Source organism: Enhydra lutris, unplaced genomic scaffold (genome assembly GCF_002288905.1).
Source record: "Enhydra lutris kenyoni isolate GAN:26980312 unplaced genomic scaffold, ASM228890v2 scaffoldscaffold14, whole genome shotgun sequence".
NCBI lineage: Eukaryota > Metazoa > Chordata > Mammalia > Carnivora > Mustelidae > Enhydra > Enhydra lutris.
Genome location: NW_019154098.1, coordinates 48,665,819 through 48,684,524, shown reverse-complemented (window position 1 = coordinate 48,684,524; position 18,706 = coordinate 48,665,819). Strand labels below are relative to the sequence as shown.

The 18,706-nt window shown below is 34.7% G+C and overlaps 1 protein-coding gene across 1 annotated transcript in view; it reads left to right on the top strand.

Annotated features, from left to right (window-relative positions):
- LOC111146500 (cyclic nucleotide binding domain containing 1) overlaps positions 1-17,984 on the top strand; it is a 461,604-nt gene extending 443,620 nt beyond the window's left edge. The window contains exons 12-13 of the mRNA XM_022502041.1: positions 17,681-17,740; positions 17,967-17,984. Coding sequence (XP_022357749.1) covers positions 17,681-17,740; positions 17,967-17,984 — 78 coding nt within the window. The remainder of the gene's footprint in view (positions 1-17,680; positions 17,741-17,966) is intronic.
- Positions 17,985-18,706: the final 722 nt, after the last annotated feature.

Sequence of the window (18,706 nt, the reverse complement as noted above, 5' to 3'; positions counted from 1 at the left end):
AATATCAAAATACTCATGTAAGATACTGCTTCATCATTTTAAGAAAGAAAAAAAAAACATTCAACTGAGCTTCCTTTTCCAAAAGATAGCTTTTTGATTTTCATTCTCTTTGATTTTAAATTGCTGTAGTTTAGTTAATACACAGAGTATTTACTCTATGCTTTACATTTAATGGCTTAAATCTTTACAATGCTATAAGGTAGCTTCTATTATCATCTCTGTTTTTGAGATAAGAACATTGAGGTATAAAGAAGTTGGATAAATTTCCCAAGGTCATTTGGTTCATAAGGCCCATGACTGGAAATTGAACCCAGGCTATCTGGCTCCAGTGCTCTGCTCCTAACCATTCTGTGTACTGTATCTTAAGTAATCGATCCTAGAAATAACATCTTTCACATTCATTTTTCATACTTTAGAAACTGTAGGGAAAACTTTATTGATACACACTTTTATTTAAATATGGCGCAATTCTGTTTTATTTAATCTAGGTATTGGATATATATCTTCATGAATGCTTTTTAAAATGTTAACTAGTGTGCAATTGACAACCCTGATTTCCTTTTAGCTTCTTTCTTTACTGCTTATATGATAGTGCAGTCAAATATGTGTAAATGTTTGTTTTTATCAAATTTTATTTAATGGTTTCAAAATAGTCTTAACTTAAAATCTCTATTGTCATCTTTGAAATTCTTTTGTTTATAAATACCATTCATAGAAATTCTGTGGATAACCAAAATAAATCTGGAACTTAATTCCTATACCATTTAAAATAAGGTCAGTGAAAAGAAAACATTCACATCAACTCAGTTAAGTGTGAAATAGTGTGCATGCCAATATCCCATCATTGCTCTGATGACTATTGACTATCAAGACATTCAATGTCTCATCTTTTATTAAAGCTTAACAAAATAGTCTTGATAATTTAGGCCTCACTGGTTTTTCAGCTTACTCCTGAATTTATTGATTTTTAAATTTAGTGGTCTTTGGCAGAACTTTGGTAACAAATGGTACCTTAGGGCATTGCATTCAATATAGTCTATCACACAAATTATATGAAGTAAATATTATTCTATTTTCACTCTCTTTAAAAGCTAGCAGGGCTCTGGGACTGTCTTGGAAACTCACTGAATGTTAAATTGCAATTTCAATTCTCTGTTGAAAGGGGTTTGACTCATGTACAAATTACCACTTTATCTATTTACATTTTGTCCCATGTCATCTCATATTTGCAATGACTTCTACTACTTGAACTAAGGCATTCAATTTTATCCATTTTTATGGATCATATACTCTCCCACTTGTCATCTTGTGGCATTCCATTCATGTGTGTTATGGTGATCTAGCATCCTAGATCCAATATTGTAATTATGGACATATTTTTGGTAATTGACTAACTATTTAACTAGACCAGATCCATTTGATAAAATTGATGATAAATCTTAGAACTGAAGAAAACAAGAATTTCTAAGGAAGTCACAAGTGAATAATGCTTATTTCTTTAGCCACAAAAAAATTCAGTTAGCAATAAAGCTGACGCTTACCTTGTGATACCTTCTTTTATTTATCTCTTACATTATTTAATATTTATAATTCTTATGCTCTGTATCCCCAACAATCTTATGCATTTTTAAATTAACATGTAATGTATTATTACCCGCAGGGGTACAGGTCTGTGAATCGCCAGGTTTACACACTTCTCAGCATTTACCATAGCACATAATCTTATGCATTTTTAAACTAAAAGCAATATCTTTTTAATTGAGACATCCCACAACAGCACTTAACTCTTTAAGGTTGATAAATAAACACGTTTAAATGATTGATTGAAAACAAAAATATGCAATGAATTAATAGTTCCATAGTTTACCATAAAGATTGAAACAAGTGAAATCTATTATTTAATCCAGGCCAAATCATATTTTGCTAATGATTTTCTATGTGATTTAACAAACCTGATATGTTTCTAAAATTAAAGACCTTCCCTTTAGCCCAGAATTTCCTTATTTGACAATACATAAGCCAGACTCATTTGTGAACTTTGCTCACAGGACCTTTCCAGCAAGGACAGATGAACATAGATGCTCAGGAATTTTGTGTAAATTGCTCACAGATCACATTCACTCAGTGGTAATATATGATTTAGGAAGTCTTAGATACATTCGGATAATACAAGCTCTAAATATCCCCCAGTTCTAAAACTTTCATTCATATGCATGTCTTACAGTTTAGAGCCCAAGTGACTTAGCTAATACAAGTCCATCCATGATTTAGCCCCTGACAATTTCTTCAGGGTCCCTTCCTGCCTTTTACACTTCTTTATGCTCTACCAATGCCGAATTGCTTTAAATTTATTAAATGCACCATCTAATTTCACACCCCTGTGCCTTTGCCTTTGTTGTATTCTTCTCTTACAAACCTGGTAAATAAATTCATCTTTCAAATCCTCTCCATGGGAAATTTCCTCTCTGAAGCCTCTCCAAATGTTGCACACCTGCTGGGAAGGTTCCTGCCTCACTTCTTTGTTACCTATTGCATCTGGATCTTGCACATCATTTAATTTCATTTATCAGTCACTTAAAATTACCTCTCCATTCTACTAAAATATAAGCTGCTTAAGTGCAGAAACTGTCTTCCTGTTTCTATCTTAACCTCTCTTAAAGTGTTAGCATGAGCTGAACATGGAGTCCACCTGGTACAACTGTTATATTTTATAAATAGAGACTGATTGCTATAAATGTTAGAATGCCATTTTTATATTTAAAAAGTTATCAATGTTTTGCTTAGAATCATCAAAGTATAAACCAGGAAATTCTTGCCAGTGAACTGAGTGCCGTAGCTCAGGTAATGCATTGATGTTTCATTTCTGTACTGCAAAGAGTAAGAAGGCCTGTGTTCTGAGAATGCATGTTCTTATAAGAATTAGCGTTGAGTTGTCTTGATTTCCTGTCTTGAAATAGGAAAATCACAATATTCTTTCTCAAAATCCTTTTTGTGTCTTCATGAGTAATTTATTTGACAGGATATCCTTGTAGACTTATGTTCTTGCTATCAAAATTCCAACTTGCATGTTCCTAGAATTTGTCATTGTTAATGTCTGTCAGTGGTTATCTGTAAGGGGGGAAGTGTGGCTGGAGGAAGTGAGATATAAGCATTTTTGTTTTTATTTCAGATACTTTTGCACTTTCAAACCCTTTACGATATGATGTATGTATTTGCTTTAATAAAAAAAGATAATAAATAGCATGTTTGACTGAATATGGTTTAACAACTGTTTAGGCCCTTTCTTTTGAGAGTATTTTATTATGAAAGAATTAAGTTAGAAATAATTTGAGGTTGAAATGTCTTCTTTATATATTGCTTTTAGTATTGTTGACCAGAAATACCAGGTATTTTTTCCAAAATTTTGATTCATGTTTCACAGATGAAATTACAGAAGATAAATGAAATAAAAACTAAGGTCCTTCTTGTCCCCTAATATTTCCTCCTTCTAACACAAAATAAAACATTTTTACTAGAAGTCCATATATGAAAGTAACAGTAAACATATTACTCAATGACCCAGATACACGCTTCCATTTTCTAATTTAAAATGAATTTGAAAATGTAAACAGATATGACCTGAATAAAATATGTTAATATCCATTTTACCTTCCATTTCACCTAATGTTCTTTTAATTTCATCTGGAAAGTTAATACACAAATGTCAGTAATTTCTGAAATCCTGCTTCTAATTAGTTATCAACGATTTCCTAATAAAGTGTTTCAAGGTCACATTTCTAATGATAATATTTATTTTTAAGTTTAAATTTTGTTTCCTAAGTCTTTCAATATGCCTTTTTCTCAGTTTGATTTTTTTAAATGTCATTTTTAAAGGTTTTCTTGTACTAAAATCTTATTTTCAACTCACATTTGAATGCTAGTTTAGTTGAATAAATAACCATAGCCTCGATATTATTTTATTGAGTCATTGCTCATTGATGCAGATAAGTGATCTGAAGTCAACTTCCTTTTCCCTGTGTTATGCTTTTTTCTTAAGTTTCTGTCTTGACTCTCCTTTGATCCTGAGGTCATTTATTTCTGAACATATTTCCTTTTCAATGAAAGTTGTGCTTTTTTGTTCTGAATTTATAACTCTTTCAGAAGCTTAAAAAATTGTTGTCTACCCTTCATTCATTTTTATTATTCTTTTTTATTAGCATATAATGTATTATTTGCTTCAGTGGTACAGGTCTGTGAATCATCAGTCTTACACAATTCACAGAACTCATCATAGCACATACCCTCCCCAATGTCCATAACTCAGCCACCCTATCCCTCTCTTTCCTCCCCAGCAACCCTCAGTTTGTTTCTTGAGATTAAGAGTCTCATGGTTTGTCTCCCTTCCTGGTCCTATCTTGTTTCATTTTTTCCCTCTCTGCCCCAATGAACTGTCACCCTGCCTCTCAAATTACTCATATCAGAGAGATCATATGAAAATTGTCTTTCTCTGATTAACTTACTTCACTTAGCATAATACTCTCTAGTCCCATCCACATCACTGCAAATGGCAAGATTTGGGGGCTTTTGATGGCTGCATAATATTCCATATATAATATTCCATATATATATATATATATACACACACACACACACACATTATACATTCATCTATTGATGGACACCTAGATTCTTTCCACAGTTTGACTATTGTGGACATTACTGCTATAAACAGTCGGGTGCACATACCCCTTTGGATCACTACATTTGTATCTTTAGGGTAAATACCCAGTAGTGCAATTGCTGGGTCATAGGGTAGCTCTATTTTCAGCTTTTTGAGGAACCTCCAAAGTGTTTTCCAGAGTGGCTGCACCAGCTTGCATTCCCACCAACAGTGTAGGAGGATTCCCCTTGCTCCACATCCTCGCCAGCATCTGTCATTTCCTGACTTGTTAATTTTAGCCATTCTGACTGGTGTAAGGTGGTATCTCATTATGGTTTTGATTTGTATTTCCCTGATGCTGAGTGATATTGAGCACTTTTTCAAGTGTCTGTTGGCCATCTGGATGTCTTCTTTGCAGAAATGTCTGTTCATGTCTTGTGCCCATTTCTTGATTGGATTATTTGTTCTTTGGGTGTTGAGTTTGATAAGTTCTTTATAGATATTGGATGCTAGGCTTTATCTGTTATGTCATTTGCAAATATCTTCTACCATTCTATTGGTTGTCTTTTGTTTTTTTTGACTGTTTCCTTTGCTGTGCAAAAGCTTTTTATCTTGATGAAGTCCCAATAGTTCATTTTTGCCCTTGCTTCCCTTGTCTTTGGTGATGTTTATAGGAAGAAGTTGTTGCAGCTGAGGTTGAAGAGGTTGCTGCCTGTGTTCTCCTCAAGGTTTTTGATGGATTTCTGTCTCGCATTAAGGTTTTTCATCCATTTTGAGTCTATTTGTGTGTGTGGTGTAAGGAAATGGTTCAGTTTCCTTCTTCTGCATGTGGCTGTCCAATTTTCCCAACACCATTTGCTGAAGAGACTGTCTTTTTTCCATTGGACATTTTTACCTGCTTTGTCAAAGCTTAGTTGACTATAGAGTTGAGAGTCCATTTCTGGGCTCTCTATTCTGTTCCTTTGACCTATGGGTCTGTTTTTTGTGGCAGTACCATACTGTCTTGATGATGACAGCTTTGTAATAGAGCTTGAAGTCTGGAATTGTGATGCCACCAACTTTGGTTTTCTTTTTTTAACATTCCTCTGGCTATTTGAGCTCTTTTCTGGTTCCATATAAATTTTGGGATTATTTGTTCCATTTCTTAGAAAAAAAAAAAAAGGATGACATTTTGATAAGGACTGAATTAAATGTGTATATTGCTTTAGGTAGCATTTTCACAATATTTGTTCTTCCAATCCATGAGCATGGAACGTTTTTCCATTTCTTTGTGTCTTCCTCAATTTCTTTCATAAGTACTTCATAGTTTTCTGAGTACAGATTCTTTGCCTCTTTGGTTAGCTTTTTTTTCCTAGGTATCTTATGGTTTTGGGTGCAGTTGTAAATGAGATCAACTCTATAATTTCTCTTTCCTCTGTCTTGCTGTTAGTATATAGAAATGCAATTGATTTCTGTGCATTGATTTTATATCCTGACACTTTACTGAATTCCTGTATGAGTTCTAGCAGTTTTGGAGTGGTGTCTTTTGGGTTGTCCACATAAAGTATATCACCTGCATAGAGTGAGAGTTTGACTTCTTTGCCAATTCAGATGCCTTCTATTTCTTTTTCTTGTCTGGTTGCTGAGGCTAGGACTTCTAGTACTATGTTGAATAGCAGTAGTGATAGTGGATATCCCTGCCATGTCCCTGACCTTAGCAGAAAAGCTCTCAGTATTTCCCCATTGAGAATGATATTTGCTGTGGGTTTTTCATAGCTGGCTTTGATGATATTGAGGTATGCACGCTCTATCCCTGCACTGTGAAGAGTTTTGATCAAGAAAGGATGCTGTACTTTGTCAAATGCTTTTTCTGCATCTATTGAGAGTATCATATGGTTCTTGTTCTTTCTTTTATTAATGTATTGTATCACATTGATTAATTTGTGAATATTGAACCAAATTTGCAGCCCAGGAAGAAATCCCACTTGGTCGTGGTGAATAATCCTTTTATACTGTTGGGTTCTATTGGCTAGTATTTTTGTGAGAATTTTTGCATCTGTGTTCATCAAAGATACTGGTCTGTAATTCTCCTTTTTGATGGGGTTTTTGTCTTGTTTTGAGATCAAAATAATGCTGGCCTCATAAAATGAGTTTGGGAATTTTCCTTCCATTTCTAATTTTTGTAACAGTTTCAGGAGAATAGGTATTAATTCTTCTTTAAATGTTTGGTAGAATTCCCCTGGGAAGCCATCTGGCCCTGGGCTCTTTTTCTCTTTTTATTGGGATATTTTTGATGACTGCTTCAATCTGCTTACTGGTTATGGGTCTGTTCAGGTTTTATATTTCTTCCTGTTTCAGTTTTGGTAACTTATACATCTCTAGAAATGCATCCATCTCTTCCAGATTATCAGATTTGTTGCTGTATAGTTGCTCATAGTATGTTCTTATAATTGCTTGCATTTCTTTGGTATTGGTTGTGATCTCTTCTCTTTCATTCATGACTTTATTTATCTGGGTCCTTCCTCTTTTCTTTTTGATAAGGCTAGCCAGGGGTTTATCAATCTTATTAATTCTTTTGAAGAACCAGCTCCTAGTTTCATCGATTTGTTCTACTGTTCTTTTGGTTTCTATTTCACTGATTTCTGCTCTGATCTTTATTATTTCTGTTCTCCTGCTGGGTTTAGGCTTTCTTTGCTATTGTTCTCCAGCTCCTGTAGGTGTAGGGTTAGGTTGTGTACTTGAGACCTTTCTTGTTTCTTGAGAAAGGTTTGTATTGCTATATACTTTTCTCTCAGGACCGCCTTTGGTATATCCCATAGATTTTGAACTGTTGTGTTTTCATTTTCATTTGTGTCCCTGAATTATTTCAATTCTTCTTTAATTTCCTGGTTGACGCATTCATTCTTTAGTAGGATGCTCTTTAGCCCCCATGTATTTGTGTTCTTCCCACCTTTCCTGTTGTGGTTGGCTGAGTTCTAGTTTCAAAGTCTGAGTTTCAAAAACTGAGTTCTAGTTTCTGTGGTCTGAAAATATGCAAGGAATGATCCCAATCTTTTGGTACTGGTTGAGACCTGATTTGTGACCCAGGATGTGATCTATTCTCGAGAATGTTCCATGTGCACTAGAGAAGAACATGTATTCTGTTGTACTGGGATGGAATGTTCTAAATATAATTTGTTTTTGTTTGTTTTTTTCTCCTTTATGCTTCTGCCCCAACCCCTGCCCTGGTTTAGGTCATGATATATATATATAACTCTATATATTAGAGTTGTGAATAGAACAGAACCACACACTTGATTTTAGGTGTATTTTGGTATGATAGAAGAAACTGCCTCCCAAAATTTTAAAGGAAGAAAAACATATATGTATACAAAAATAAGGGTAAACACAATGAAGGGATGGAATATGACTGTAAAGATGAAAATTTTAAAATGTTTTAAAAAATAACTGATAAGTTGGTTGGAAAAAGAAAAAGGAAAATAAAAAGGGAAGAATGTGATCAGGCTGGTGACTAGAACAAAGCCATGCGCTAGATTTAGGGTATATTTTGACCTGTTAGAAGAAACTGTATCCCAAAATTTTAAAGAAAGAAAAACCTATATATATACAACAAATAAGGCTAAATACAATGAAGGGATAGAATATGACTATAACAATGAAAATTTAAAAAGATTTTTTAAAAGGTATTGATAAAATAGGAAAGAGGAAAAATTTTTTAAAATAGAATAAGAAAAAAATAATATTTAAAAAATTTTAACTTTGAAAGACTAAAGAATCATGGGAGAAAAGCCATGAATTCTATGTGTTATATTCCCCTAGCTCTGGAGGCCAGCAGTTCTCATTGATCGGTGAACTTGGTCTTGGTTGGATGCTCTTGCTGATCTTCTTGGGGAGGGGCCTTTTGCAGTGATTCTCAAATGTCTTTGCCTGAGGCAGAATTGCACCGCCCTTGCCAGGGCCAGGCTTAGTAGTCTGCTTGGGTTTTCTCTTAGGAGCTTTTTGTTCCCTGAACACTTTCCACAGAGCTTTGGAGGACAGGAATGAAGATGGTGGCCTCCCAATCTCTGGCCTGTAGGAGCCAAGAGCTCGGGGCCCCACTCCTCAGTGTGTCCTCAGAGAAAAGCAGTCAATCGCTCCTGTCTCCGTCTCCAGTTGCACTCCGTGTTCACCCAGCCTGTGACTGATCGTTTCTATCTCTGGCACACAGCCCCCTTTTGAGTCTCCAAACCCAGCAGATTCCTGCAGTGCACTCCCACACCACTCCTCCCAGAGGAAGAAGGAAGTGTTCTCCCCAGATCTGCCACTTTTGGGGTCCCTGCTCAAAGAACAGTAGCCTGACTGTGCCTTAGATCATGGTTTAAGGGAACTCAGACCTGAGGGCCCCCTCCTCAGCTCCCATCTCTGCAGCTGGCTTTCCTGTTCTGATACCTGGGGGCCTGCCACATTCAGGCACCCCTGGTCTTTTTGTGACCCCATGGGTCCTGAGACCACACTGTCTTGGTGAAGGTTCCACCCCCTGCTTAACCTCTGGAGCCACAATCCTCAGTGAAGCAGATTTCTGAAAGTTCCAATTTTGTGCTCCACCACTCTACTGCTTGCTGGGAGCCGGCATCTCCTCTTGCAGTCTATCTTCTGTATGTTGCCTCAGATTCACTTCTCCACACATTCTACCTTCCAGAAAGTGGTCACTTTTCTGTTTCTAGAATTGCTGCTCTTCTTCTCTTCAATCTCCTGTTGAGAGTGTAAGTATTCAAAATGGTTTGATAACTATCTAGCTGAACTCCTGGAACCCGATGATATTAGGTCTCCTACTCCTCCACCATCTTGCTCCTCCCCCCAGTCATTCATTTTTTCATTCAGTCATTCAACAAGTATTTTAAGTGCCTACTATGTACAAGACAGTGCTCTGATTATAGGGATGTAGTAGGTGGCAAAACAGAGCAACTTCCTGCAGTCTGACAAAAGAGACTGAAAATAAAAGTGTACATAATTTATTTGACTTAATCAGCATTGTAGGGATAAATATAGCAGAGCTATAAAAAGATGGAGTGCCCCAGATTGGGCTGGAAGGGCAATTTTATAAAGTATAAACAGGAAAGCCTTATGGATATACTGACATTTAAGCAGAGACCTGAAGGAAGAATCAGACATTTATTTTATGGAAGTGTGTCTCAGACAGAGGGAATAGACATATTCAAAGGTCCAATTCTTATTTGAGAACTTGGTAAACAAGTCCAAGAAATATAAAGAAGGCCAGAGTGGTTGGAGTGGATGAGCTGTAGGAGATGAGTTTAGAAAGGTGTTGTGGCGTCTGAACACTTCCTATTGTAAAGCCTTCATATTGTAAAAGCTCTAATCTCCATTATCCCTTCTGACACATGTGAAATGAATCCTAAATATCATAGATTTGCTCTTCATTTTTCTAACTTTATTCATTCTTTCCATTTTGTTTCCTTTGTACTTTTTAATGTATTAAGATACAACTTCCATTCGATCTTAAAGCTTACCAGAGTGAATCATCAAGTACATTTTATTATTCATTTGATCAGGAAGTTTAAAAAAATTATCTAGTTATGTTTTTAATTTCCACAAATATGATTTGACATTAAATATATCTATTATGGTCTTTTTTTGTGTCTATATTTTTAGACATCCACATCTGGTAGTCAGAATGCTCATCTTCAACCCAGTTATGAACTCTGTACAAAACCAAGAAATGCAGATTCTGCTTAAAGAGGCCTTAGCTTTTTTGGACCATGTGGACAAATTGGGCAGTAGAAGGAGATTATTGAGTTTACCATTGATGTATAGCTTGGCTCATGATTCCTTCAGCAAGTATGTGTATAAGGCTAATAGCAGCAGGATGGTGTAAAGCTCTGATAATGCTACCCTATTTCTCTGACCCAAAACCTACACTGGCCTCCTGAAATAAAGCTCATCATTCACCATTCTAATCGTGGAATTACTTAACTTTATTCTGAGGATTTATACTGAAGTCAGCCACTCTGATGAAGAAAGATTCAAAGAGGTCACTTAATATATGCATTAACTGGCTGGTCTCTCAAGCAAATATTCCTTCTGTAGGAAAAGTTTTTTGTTTCTTTTTTTTAAAAATATATCTAACATTTATGTATATGAGATTATTATTATCCTTTTCAGATTCCTTGAGCTTTCTATCTTTTTTTTTAAAGATTTTATTTATTTATTTATTTATTTGACAGAGAGAGAGATCACAAGTAGGCAGAGAGGCAGGTAGAGAGAGGGGAAAGCAGGCTCCCTGCTGAGCAGAGAGCCCGATGTGGGGCTTGATCCCAGGACTCTGGGATCATGACCTGAGCTGAAGGCAGAGGCTTTAACCCACTGAGCCACCCAGGTGCCCCAACTGAGCTTTCTATCTTATACAGGATCTTACTAGTCCTTGTGTTCTCCTTCTGAACATTGCTATGCATTTGATTTTACCTTAGTATTTTTCTTTTGATTCCTGGAATTTGAGGGTGGAGAGATGGTCAATACTTGTATTCTTCTAGCCATGTCCAGTTGGATGTATCCTACTGGATATTTATCTGACCTAAAAATATGTACCCTCTCTAGCTTAATGTTCATAAACAATAAATATTAAGAACAAATTTTTTTCCTGAGATAACAATACCACCATTTTTCTAAAAGAATAAACCCAAGTAACAGAATATGAACATAACTTTATTGTATTGCATGAGAAATTTGAAGTTCAAGGATTTCATTGTTGGGGTATATTATTTTTACTGCATATTTTTATGTTAAAAATGATATTACAAATGCCAAGTATGTTGCTTCTCATCTCAAACATGTTTTTCTGGTTAGGAATACCCACAGACATTCTGAAAGGGAAGCCAACAATTTAATTGGAAATTTTAAAGAACTGGTATAAAGAAAGATGCTCAGAATAGAGAAAAGAAGATGGATTGATTGCATTAAATCCATCATCATTATTTAAAAATATCTTATGTAGAACAATAAATATATTTATTATCTTAGATCACAGAAAAAAAGATTAATGGCTGGAAGTCATAAGGAATTTTATTTTAAGTCAGTATAGGATAGCCTTTTATAAAGACATATATATTTAGCAATGGCTCTTGTTCACCTGAGAAGTAGTAACACTCTATCCATTGGAAGTGTTGAGAATAAGATTGGGATGCTTTGTGTCAAGAAAATTATAGAAGAAATTCCAGGATTGTGGTGCTAATGTAAATATGTGTAAGATTCTGTTTCAAAGATTCTAGAATCTTTTCCTAAATGTTGTTTTATACAATACCAGGGTCAAAGTCATATGTCTTTGTTTCAGGTTAAATTAGTTCTTTAGAAAGCTAGTTGCTATTTTACTTTTGCTGAACACAGATTTTGTTTTGCTTTGTTAAGTCATCTCTCATTTATCAACAATATTCTAAATAATTTTCTTTCTAAAATTGCAAAAATAATACGATACAGTTTGTTACTGTTTATGCTTTTTTTAATCTGTCAGATTGTTTAGATATAAAAATCTAGGGGCACCTGGGTGGCTCAGTGGGTTAAAGCCTCTGCCTTTGGCTCAGGTCATGATCCCCGAGTCCTGGGATCGAGCACCACATCGGGCTCTCTGCTCAGCAGGGAGCCTGCTTCCTCCTCTCTCTCTCTGCCTGCCTCTCTGCCTACTTGTGATCTCTGTCAAATAAATAAATAAATAAGATCTTTAAAAAAAAATCTAATCCTCCCATGATTAAATTTTACCAATTATGTGAATTTTCAAAAGTGTATATGTAATAGTAACTATTTTCTTTTAGTCAAGGTGCATTTTTTTTTTAAATAAAGGTGATAGGTTTGAGAGCTGGAGTAAAATGAGTTAGCTAATATTTGTTACCTACCTGTAGAATCTTCAATAACTTCAGCTATAGGTTATCTCATAGGTGTCCCATTTCTAATAGCACCAAAACTGGATGGGTCCTTAAGGATTATTTAAATAAGAATCAGATAAAATGCATACTATATAGAACAAGAACTCCTTATAGTAAAATAGAAACAAATCTATTACAACATATCAACTGCCAGGAAAAAAAGAGAGAGATTTGTCATTTTAAAAATCTCAATATTGATTAGAATTTCTCTATTATTTTCCATGATTTATATTTCCATTTTGTGAAATGATCAACCATAAACTGTCATAAATGTTATTTTTAGATCTTTGTCAACTGCAAGGATAAAATAACGTTTATAACAGAAACAATCTTGTTGTTCCCAAAATCTTTCCACTTTCTTCCTGAACACAACTAGATTGTATTTTTTAGATTTCCTTGTAGTTTCCATATTCTCCCACTCATGATCCTATATTTTCCATCTTCCCTTGTTTGAATGAGAGGAGGCCTCTGAGGCCTCTGGAATTAAGAAGCCACAGATGGAACTTGGGTCCCTGAATATCTGTATAAAGCAGTACCACGGCCATCCTACCAACCTGCACTGAAATATGACAGGAGCAAGAAATAAGCAGTGTAGTTTGTTGGTTGTGTCTGTTAGCATATCCTTTATCATAGTGGTCAGGTAAAGTACAGTTTTTATTGAGCTTTATGGGAGCTTTATGGGAAAGCATCATCAATGTTATCACTGAAGACATAAAATAGCTATTTCAGTGTAACTTTGCTCTGTTTAATTTTTTTTTTTTATTTTTTTATTTATTTGACAGACAGATCACAAGTAGGCAGAGAGGCAGGCAGAGAGAGAGAGGAGGAGAAGGAGGCAGGCTCCCTGCTGAGCAGAGAGTCCGATGTGAGGCTCGATCCCAGGACCCCGGGACCACGACCCAAGCCAAAGGCAAAGGCTTTAACCACTGAGCCACCCAGGTGCCCCTAATTTTATTTTTTAAAGATTTATTTGTTCGTTTAGAGAAAGAGAGCATGCAGAGGGAGGGGAAGAGGGAGAAGAAGAGAGAAACTTATGCCGACTCTGTGATGAAGAGGGAGCCCATGCTGTGCTGGATCTCAGGACTCAGAGCATGACCTGAGTCAAAACCAAGCATCAGTGGCTTAACTGACTGTCCAACCCAGGCACCCCTGATTTTTTCAAGGGTATTTATATTCAAATAACCTGAGAATTCTTCAAGAGAAATAGCCAGAAATGTCATTCATCTGTGTACTTTTTGGCTTCTGACATATGGGAAATACATATAGTTTATTTAATTAAGTAATCAATTAAAAAGTAATCAATTAAAAGCCCAATCAAATGACAATTAAAAGTAGCAGATGAATACAAGAAGGCAGTGGATTATCAAGCTTAGATGTTTCCCAGGCTACACTGCATTTGCAATAGCCAATAAAGGTATAATAATAATAGAATAATCACAAAAGCTCATTTCATTGTATCAGTGAGGCAACATGCTCTGTGGTTACCAATTTAGGATAGTCTGGAGAGGTGGCAGTAGTAAGCACACCTGATGATTATACTAGTGGGTACCATGTACAAAGCTAGATGGAGAATAGTTAATAATTTCCATGTTATACTAAACTTTCAAAAAGATTTAGTTTTAAAATTTAAATTCAATTGTACTTGTGTCAAATAGTATGACATCAGGTTTTATACACTTCCTTGATGAATAAACTAGAAATAGAATGAGAGGGAAATGTATTATAGGAAAAGTGGGAAGAGAGAAAGAGATAACATAAGAAGGATTAAAAAAAGATGAAGAAATTTATAAAAACAAAAATTTGGGATTCTAGGTTTAAAAACTTCTAAAAACGAAACTACGTTAAATAGACTAGAATATATATTCTAAATATATCTTCATTATATACTTATTTATTATTATTGTGTATGTACATATATTATATTTAATTCCAAATATAGGGGGAAATTTAAAATAATTAAGCATTACCCTAAATGGGTTCCTAGCAGAATGGATTAATATGTTGACCAGATATACAATAATGCCTTCTAAATTATAAAAGGATTCAGAAGATGGAAAATATACTTTTTTTCAAGTGCTGAGAGCTAAAATGTGCTTTCTTTATCATTGGGTCAAGAAACTAATTTATTTAACTCATAAGTACATCTCAACTTTGCTAGTGATTCAAGATTTATCTTTTTCTTTTGTCTCTGAAAGTGTGTTTTATTTTATATTTATAAAACAATTTTTTCAGGGGCACCTGGGTAGCTCAGTCTGTTAAGCATCTGTCTTCAACTCAGATCATGATCCCAGGGTCTGGGATCAAGTCCTGAATTGGACTCCCTGCTCAGCAAGGAGCCTACTTTTCCCTTCCCCTCTGCTTGCCACTCCTGCTTGTGCTCTCTCTCTGTCAAATAAATAAATAAAATCTTTAAAAAAATTTTTTTCATGACTAGAAACAAATTCTAAGAAACAGTCAAGTCATTTAAATAACTTAGCACCACCAAAGATATGTAAAAAGAAGTTGATTCTCCAAGGTAAACAGTAACATTTAAGTTATTTGCATTCACTCACAACAGAATTATTAGATTTGTGCCAAAATATAAGATCTGAAACAAATAACTCAGTTGTAAATAGTGTCAATTGATTTTTTCACTATTAGGTTATTCTTAATTATATATACAACATATGTATACATATGTACATACATAAGTATATGTACATATGTATTTTGTATATATATTAGTATATATGTAGGGATATATATACAGAGTATATATGTAGGAGTGCTTCTTCTTTCCATTTCCTTCCCTTCTTGTACACTTTAGTCCTGAAGCCATGGGTGGGCAGGGCAGCACCAGCAAGGAAGGGTAGGGTGTGGAGACCATGTAGGACAATGTGGCATTTACCTAGTAGGGTTGCATGGCAGGGGTTATTGGAGCCTGAGACAGCTGATGAGGGCATCCAGATAGAGGGAGAGTAGACACAGAGTGTCTGAACATGCTCAGAGTAAGGATGAAGGGATAGGGTTCAGTGCTGAGTGTCTTAGCCTGAGCAGTTTGAGAAGGTTGCCTGCTTGGGAGAGCTGTCCCACAGAGGATATGAGAGCACAGGAGAACTGAGTACAGGTCCTGTCACAAGGGTCCAGAAATTCTGCACAAGGTTTTAGCAGTTTATCAGGGAAGGGAGAATACCTGCACAGGTGGCTACCAAGCACTGGTTTTGCAGCCTGACCAGGATGAGAAGGACCTTCACAGGGAAGGCGACAAGTTTACTTAGAAGACACGGAGAATATGATATTTGAGTAGGCTAAAAAATGAATAATAGAGAAAGCCATATGGACTTGGGGCAAAAAAAGACCAAGATTTTATTTGAATAGTGCAGATAAATTATCTTTGTGTGTTACAGTCTTTTATTTTGTTATTTGACATAGAAAGAGTTTAAAAGTAATAAAACCCTAATTATAGCTTAAAAATCTAATGGATCATTAATATTATTTTCAAAAGAAAAATAGTTTTGGCAGCAGGATAGGGATTGGAATGTGGGATGGTATCATTATCTAACACATGAGCAAAATTCTACTCTTACAAAACCAGATGATGCTACCAGGAAATCTTACACACACTGGTCAGCATTTCTTACACATATGAGAGGATCTAGGATTTCCACTCCCTGCATAGGTTTAGTGTGTCACCCTAGACATCTGCTAATGTTGAACATCTGTTCTTTGTTTTCATTGAAAAATGCCTCATTTGGACTGCCAAAAAGAGAATGGGGTCATTAGTTATTCTACAGTGTGAAGTTATCCAGCAGATTATCTTTGTATGAGGAATAATAATGTCAGGAAAGCCACAGCCACTACATTTAATCCTAAGGTTTGCTTTACACTGGGAGTCACCAAAAGCATAATTCCAAAAATGATCGCCAAACTATCACAAATCTCCAAATAAAAACAAAAGTAGTTTTATATAGCATTTATCACCTGGGAATCACTGTAAACTGATATTATCTGAACACTAAAGTAAAAGCAAAAGTAATGAAAAAAATACTTATGTGCCTGCTGAATTACCAAGGTTTGAACTATCTTTAGTTGGTTTGTATTCATATATGTTTGCTGAAAATGAATAATTATGTGATTTACTCTCTATTACATTGCTTATTTGATCATTTTATTAACTGTGACATGTATCCATCATACTGAGAAACTGGAAACTTACTATTTTATGTGAAAGATCATATTCCAGAAGAGAAATAAGTTGCTGTATATTATGTCTTTAATACTTTTATTATGTGATACAATGCATGAAGCCAAATTAATTATTTCTTGGATTTTTTTTGACTATACATAGGCCATAAGGTAATATTACAGGTTTTGAGAGGAACAGTTCATATGTTAAGGGGTGCTCTCTTTTTTCTATTTAAGAAAACGGTTTTTATATTCATGTGTTTGTATCCTTCTAAGTTATGTAAAATATAATAGATGAGCAATCACGTCCTTCTAAAATGTAAAAATGCCCTTTTGCATTTGGTAACTAGAAGCTTTCTGGGAGACTTAGTAAGAGAATTGTTAGGTTTTAATTTTTATTACATTTTCTACAAACATTCAACATAAATATAGATGTGTATTCACTCATTGTGTTCATAATTTAAATTTAAAAGCAATAAAAACAAAAATGATGATATACACAGAAGAAATGGAATAATAATTTCAGAGATCATGTTGAGCAAGTCTTTATTTTAAAAATGTGGAACCATTCTAATTTCATCCCTCTGTTTCTTAGTTGTTTACTATTTTATAAAATGGAAGTGTTAATGAAGATACAAGAATGGCTGGAAAGACTGTGGGTGAATTTATGTAAATATAATTAAGTTACTTACGTATTTGATAATTATCCATTATCAGCTACCAATAGAACTTTATTTCAAAACCCTGTTTGTCCTTGAAGATCTGACTCTGTCTTCATCTCTGATGCTTGGCTCAAACAAGTTATTGCATCTCTTTTTGTCATGTGACTGTTCAACATCTTGGCCATTGTTTTCTAGCTGCTCACAGTTATACATGTTCAAGGTTTGCTTTGATTCTAAATCTAATAGTCAGAATCACAGTACAGGGTACTAAATAACTGGGAAAAAGTATTGGCTCGTTTAATCAATAGAATCTTATTTTCTTACAGGAGGATGTCAAAACTGAATATTTACAAAGGGAACAAAAACAGGAATGGAAAAATTTCAAGGTATGACACTATATATTGCAACAAAATATATAGAATAACTGATCATTCTTTCTTTATGGTAACCTATAGTAAATTGTGATAACTTTTTCAGAGAGGATGAATACTAGGGAAAATAATTAAAATAAATTGATGTTAAAGAAAACAGTTCTACTGAAAAAAATTGTTTAATTCTTTCTAGCTTAATTAAATAATAATTAAATTAAAATTATTGTTTAATTCTTTATAGCTTCGTACTGTCTTATAAGAAACATGTAAAATAAATTTGCCCTAATTACATTTTTTTCCAAATTTGGAGGGAAGACTATGCATTCAGTACTTACTCTGTGCTAAGGCATTTATATATGCCGTATCATTTAACCTCTTTAACCACAGTTGTTGTTTCTCTTATTTTATGGCAGAGGAATCCAAGGACTGTGGGGATTAAGGAACTTGTTCAAATGATACAGATAGTATAACTTTCAGTAATACAATTTGGGTTTGCCCAATTCCAGAATCAATGAGCTATTTTTAATTTTATGGTTCTTTCTGTGTGAATGATAGCATGAAGTTGGCAAGTGAGGATAAAAGTATATCTTATAATATATATGCCAAAGGAAAAACTTGTGACTATGGTGATTTTCTCACTGCTATGGAATTAATCTAATTTTTTGGCAGATGAAAATTTGACTCCCAGAATCATTATCATTATTATCACCATCATCATTACCACTGTCCCCATCATCACTTACCCAACAGTGGGTGAAACCCTTTAAATTTCTCATTTGTTTACATGTTTAAGTGAATTTAGAAACAAAAAAAGGAATAACTCTGGAGACTGTGGGACAGTTAGGACACATAGTCTCCAATATACGAAGAAAATTTTAAAACACACCATAAAGAAATAAGACAATGCATCCCCTTTCAAGGTAACAACCTCTCTCTATTTTTCTGGCTAACATAATAGATTAATCTGGTACAAGACACTGG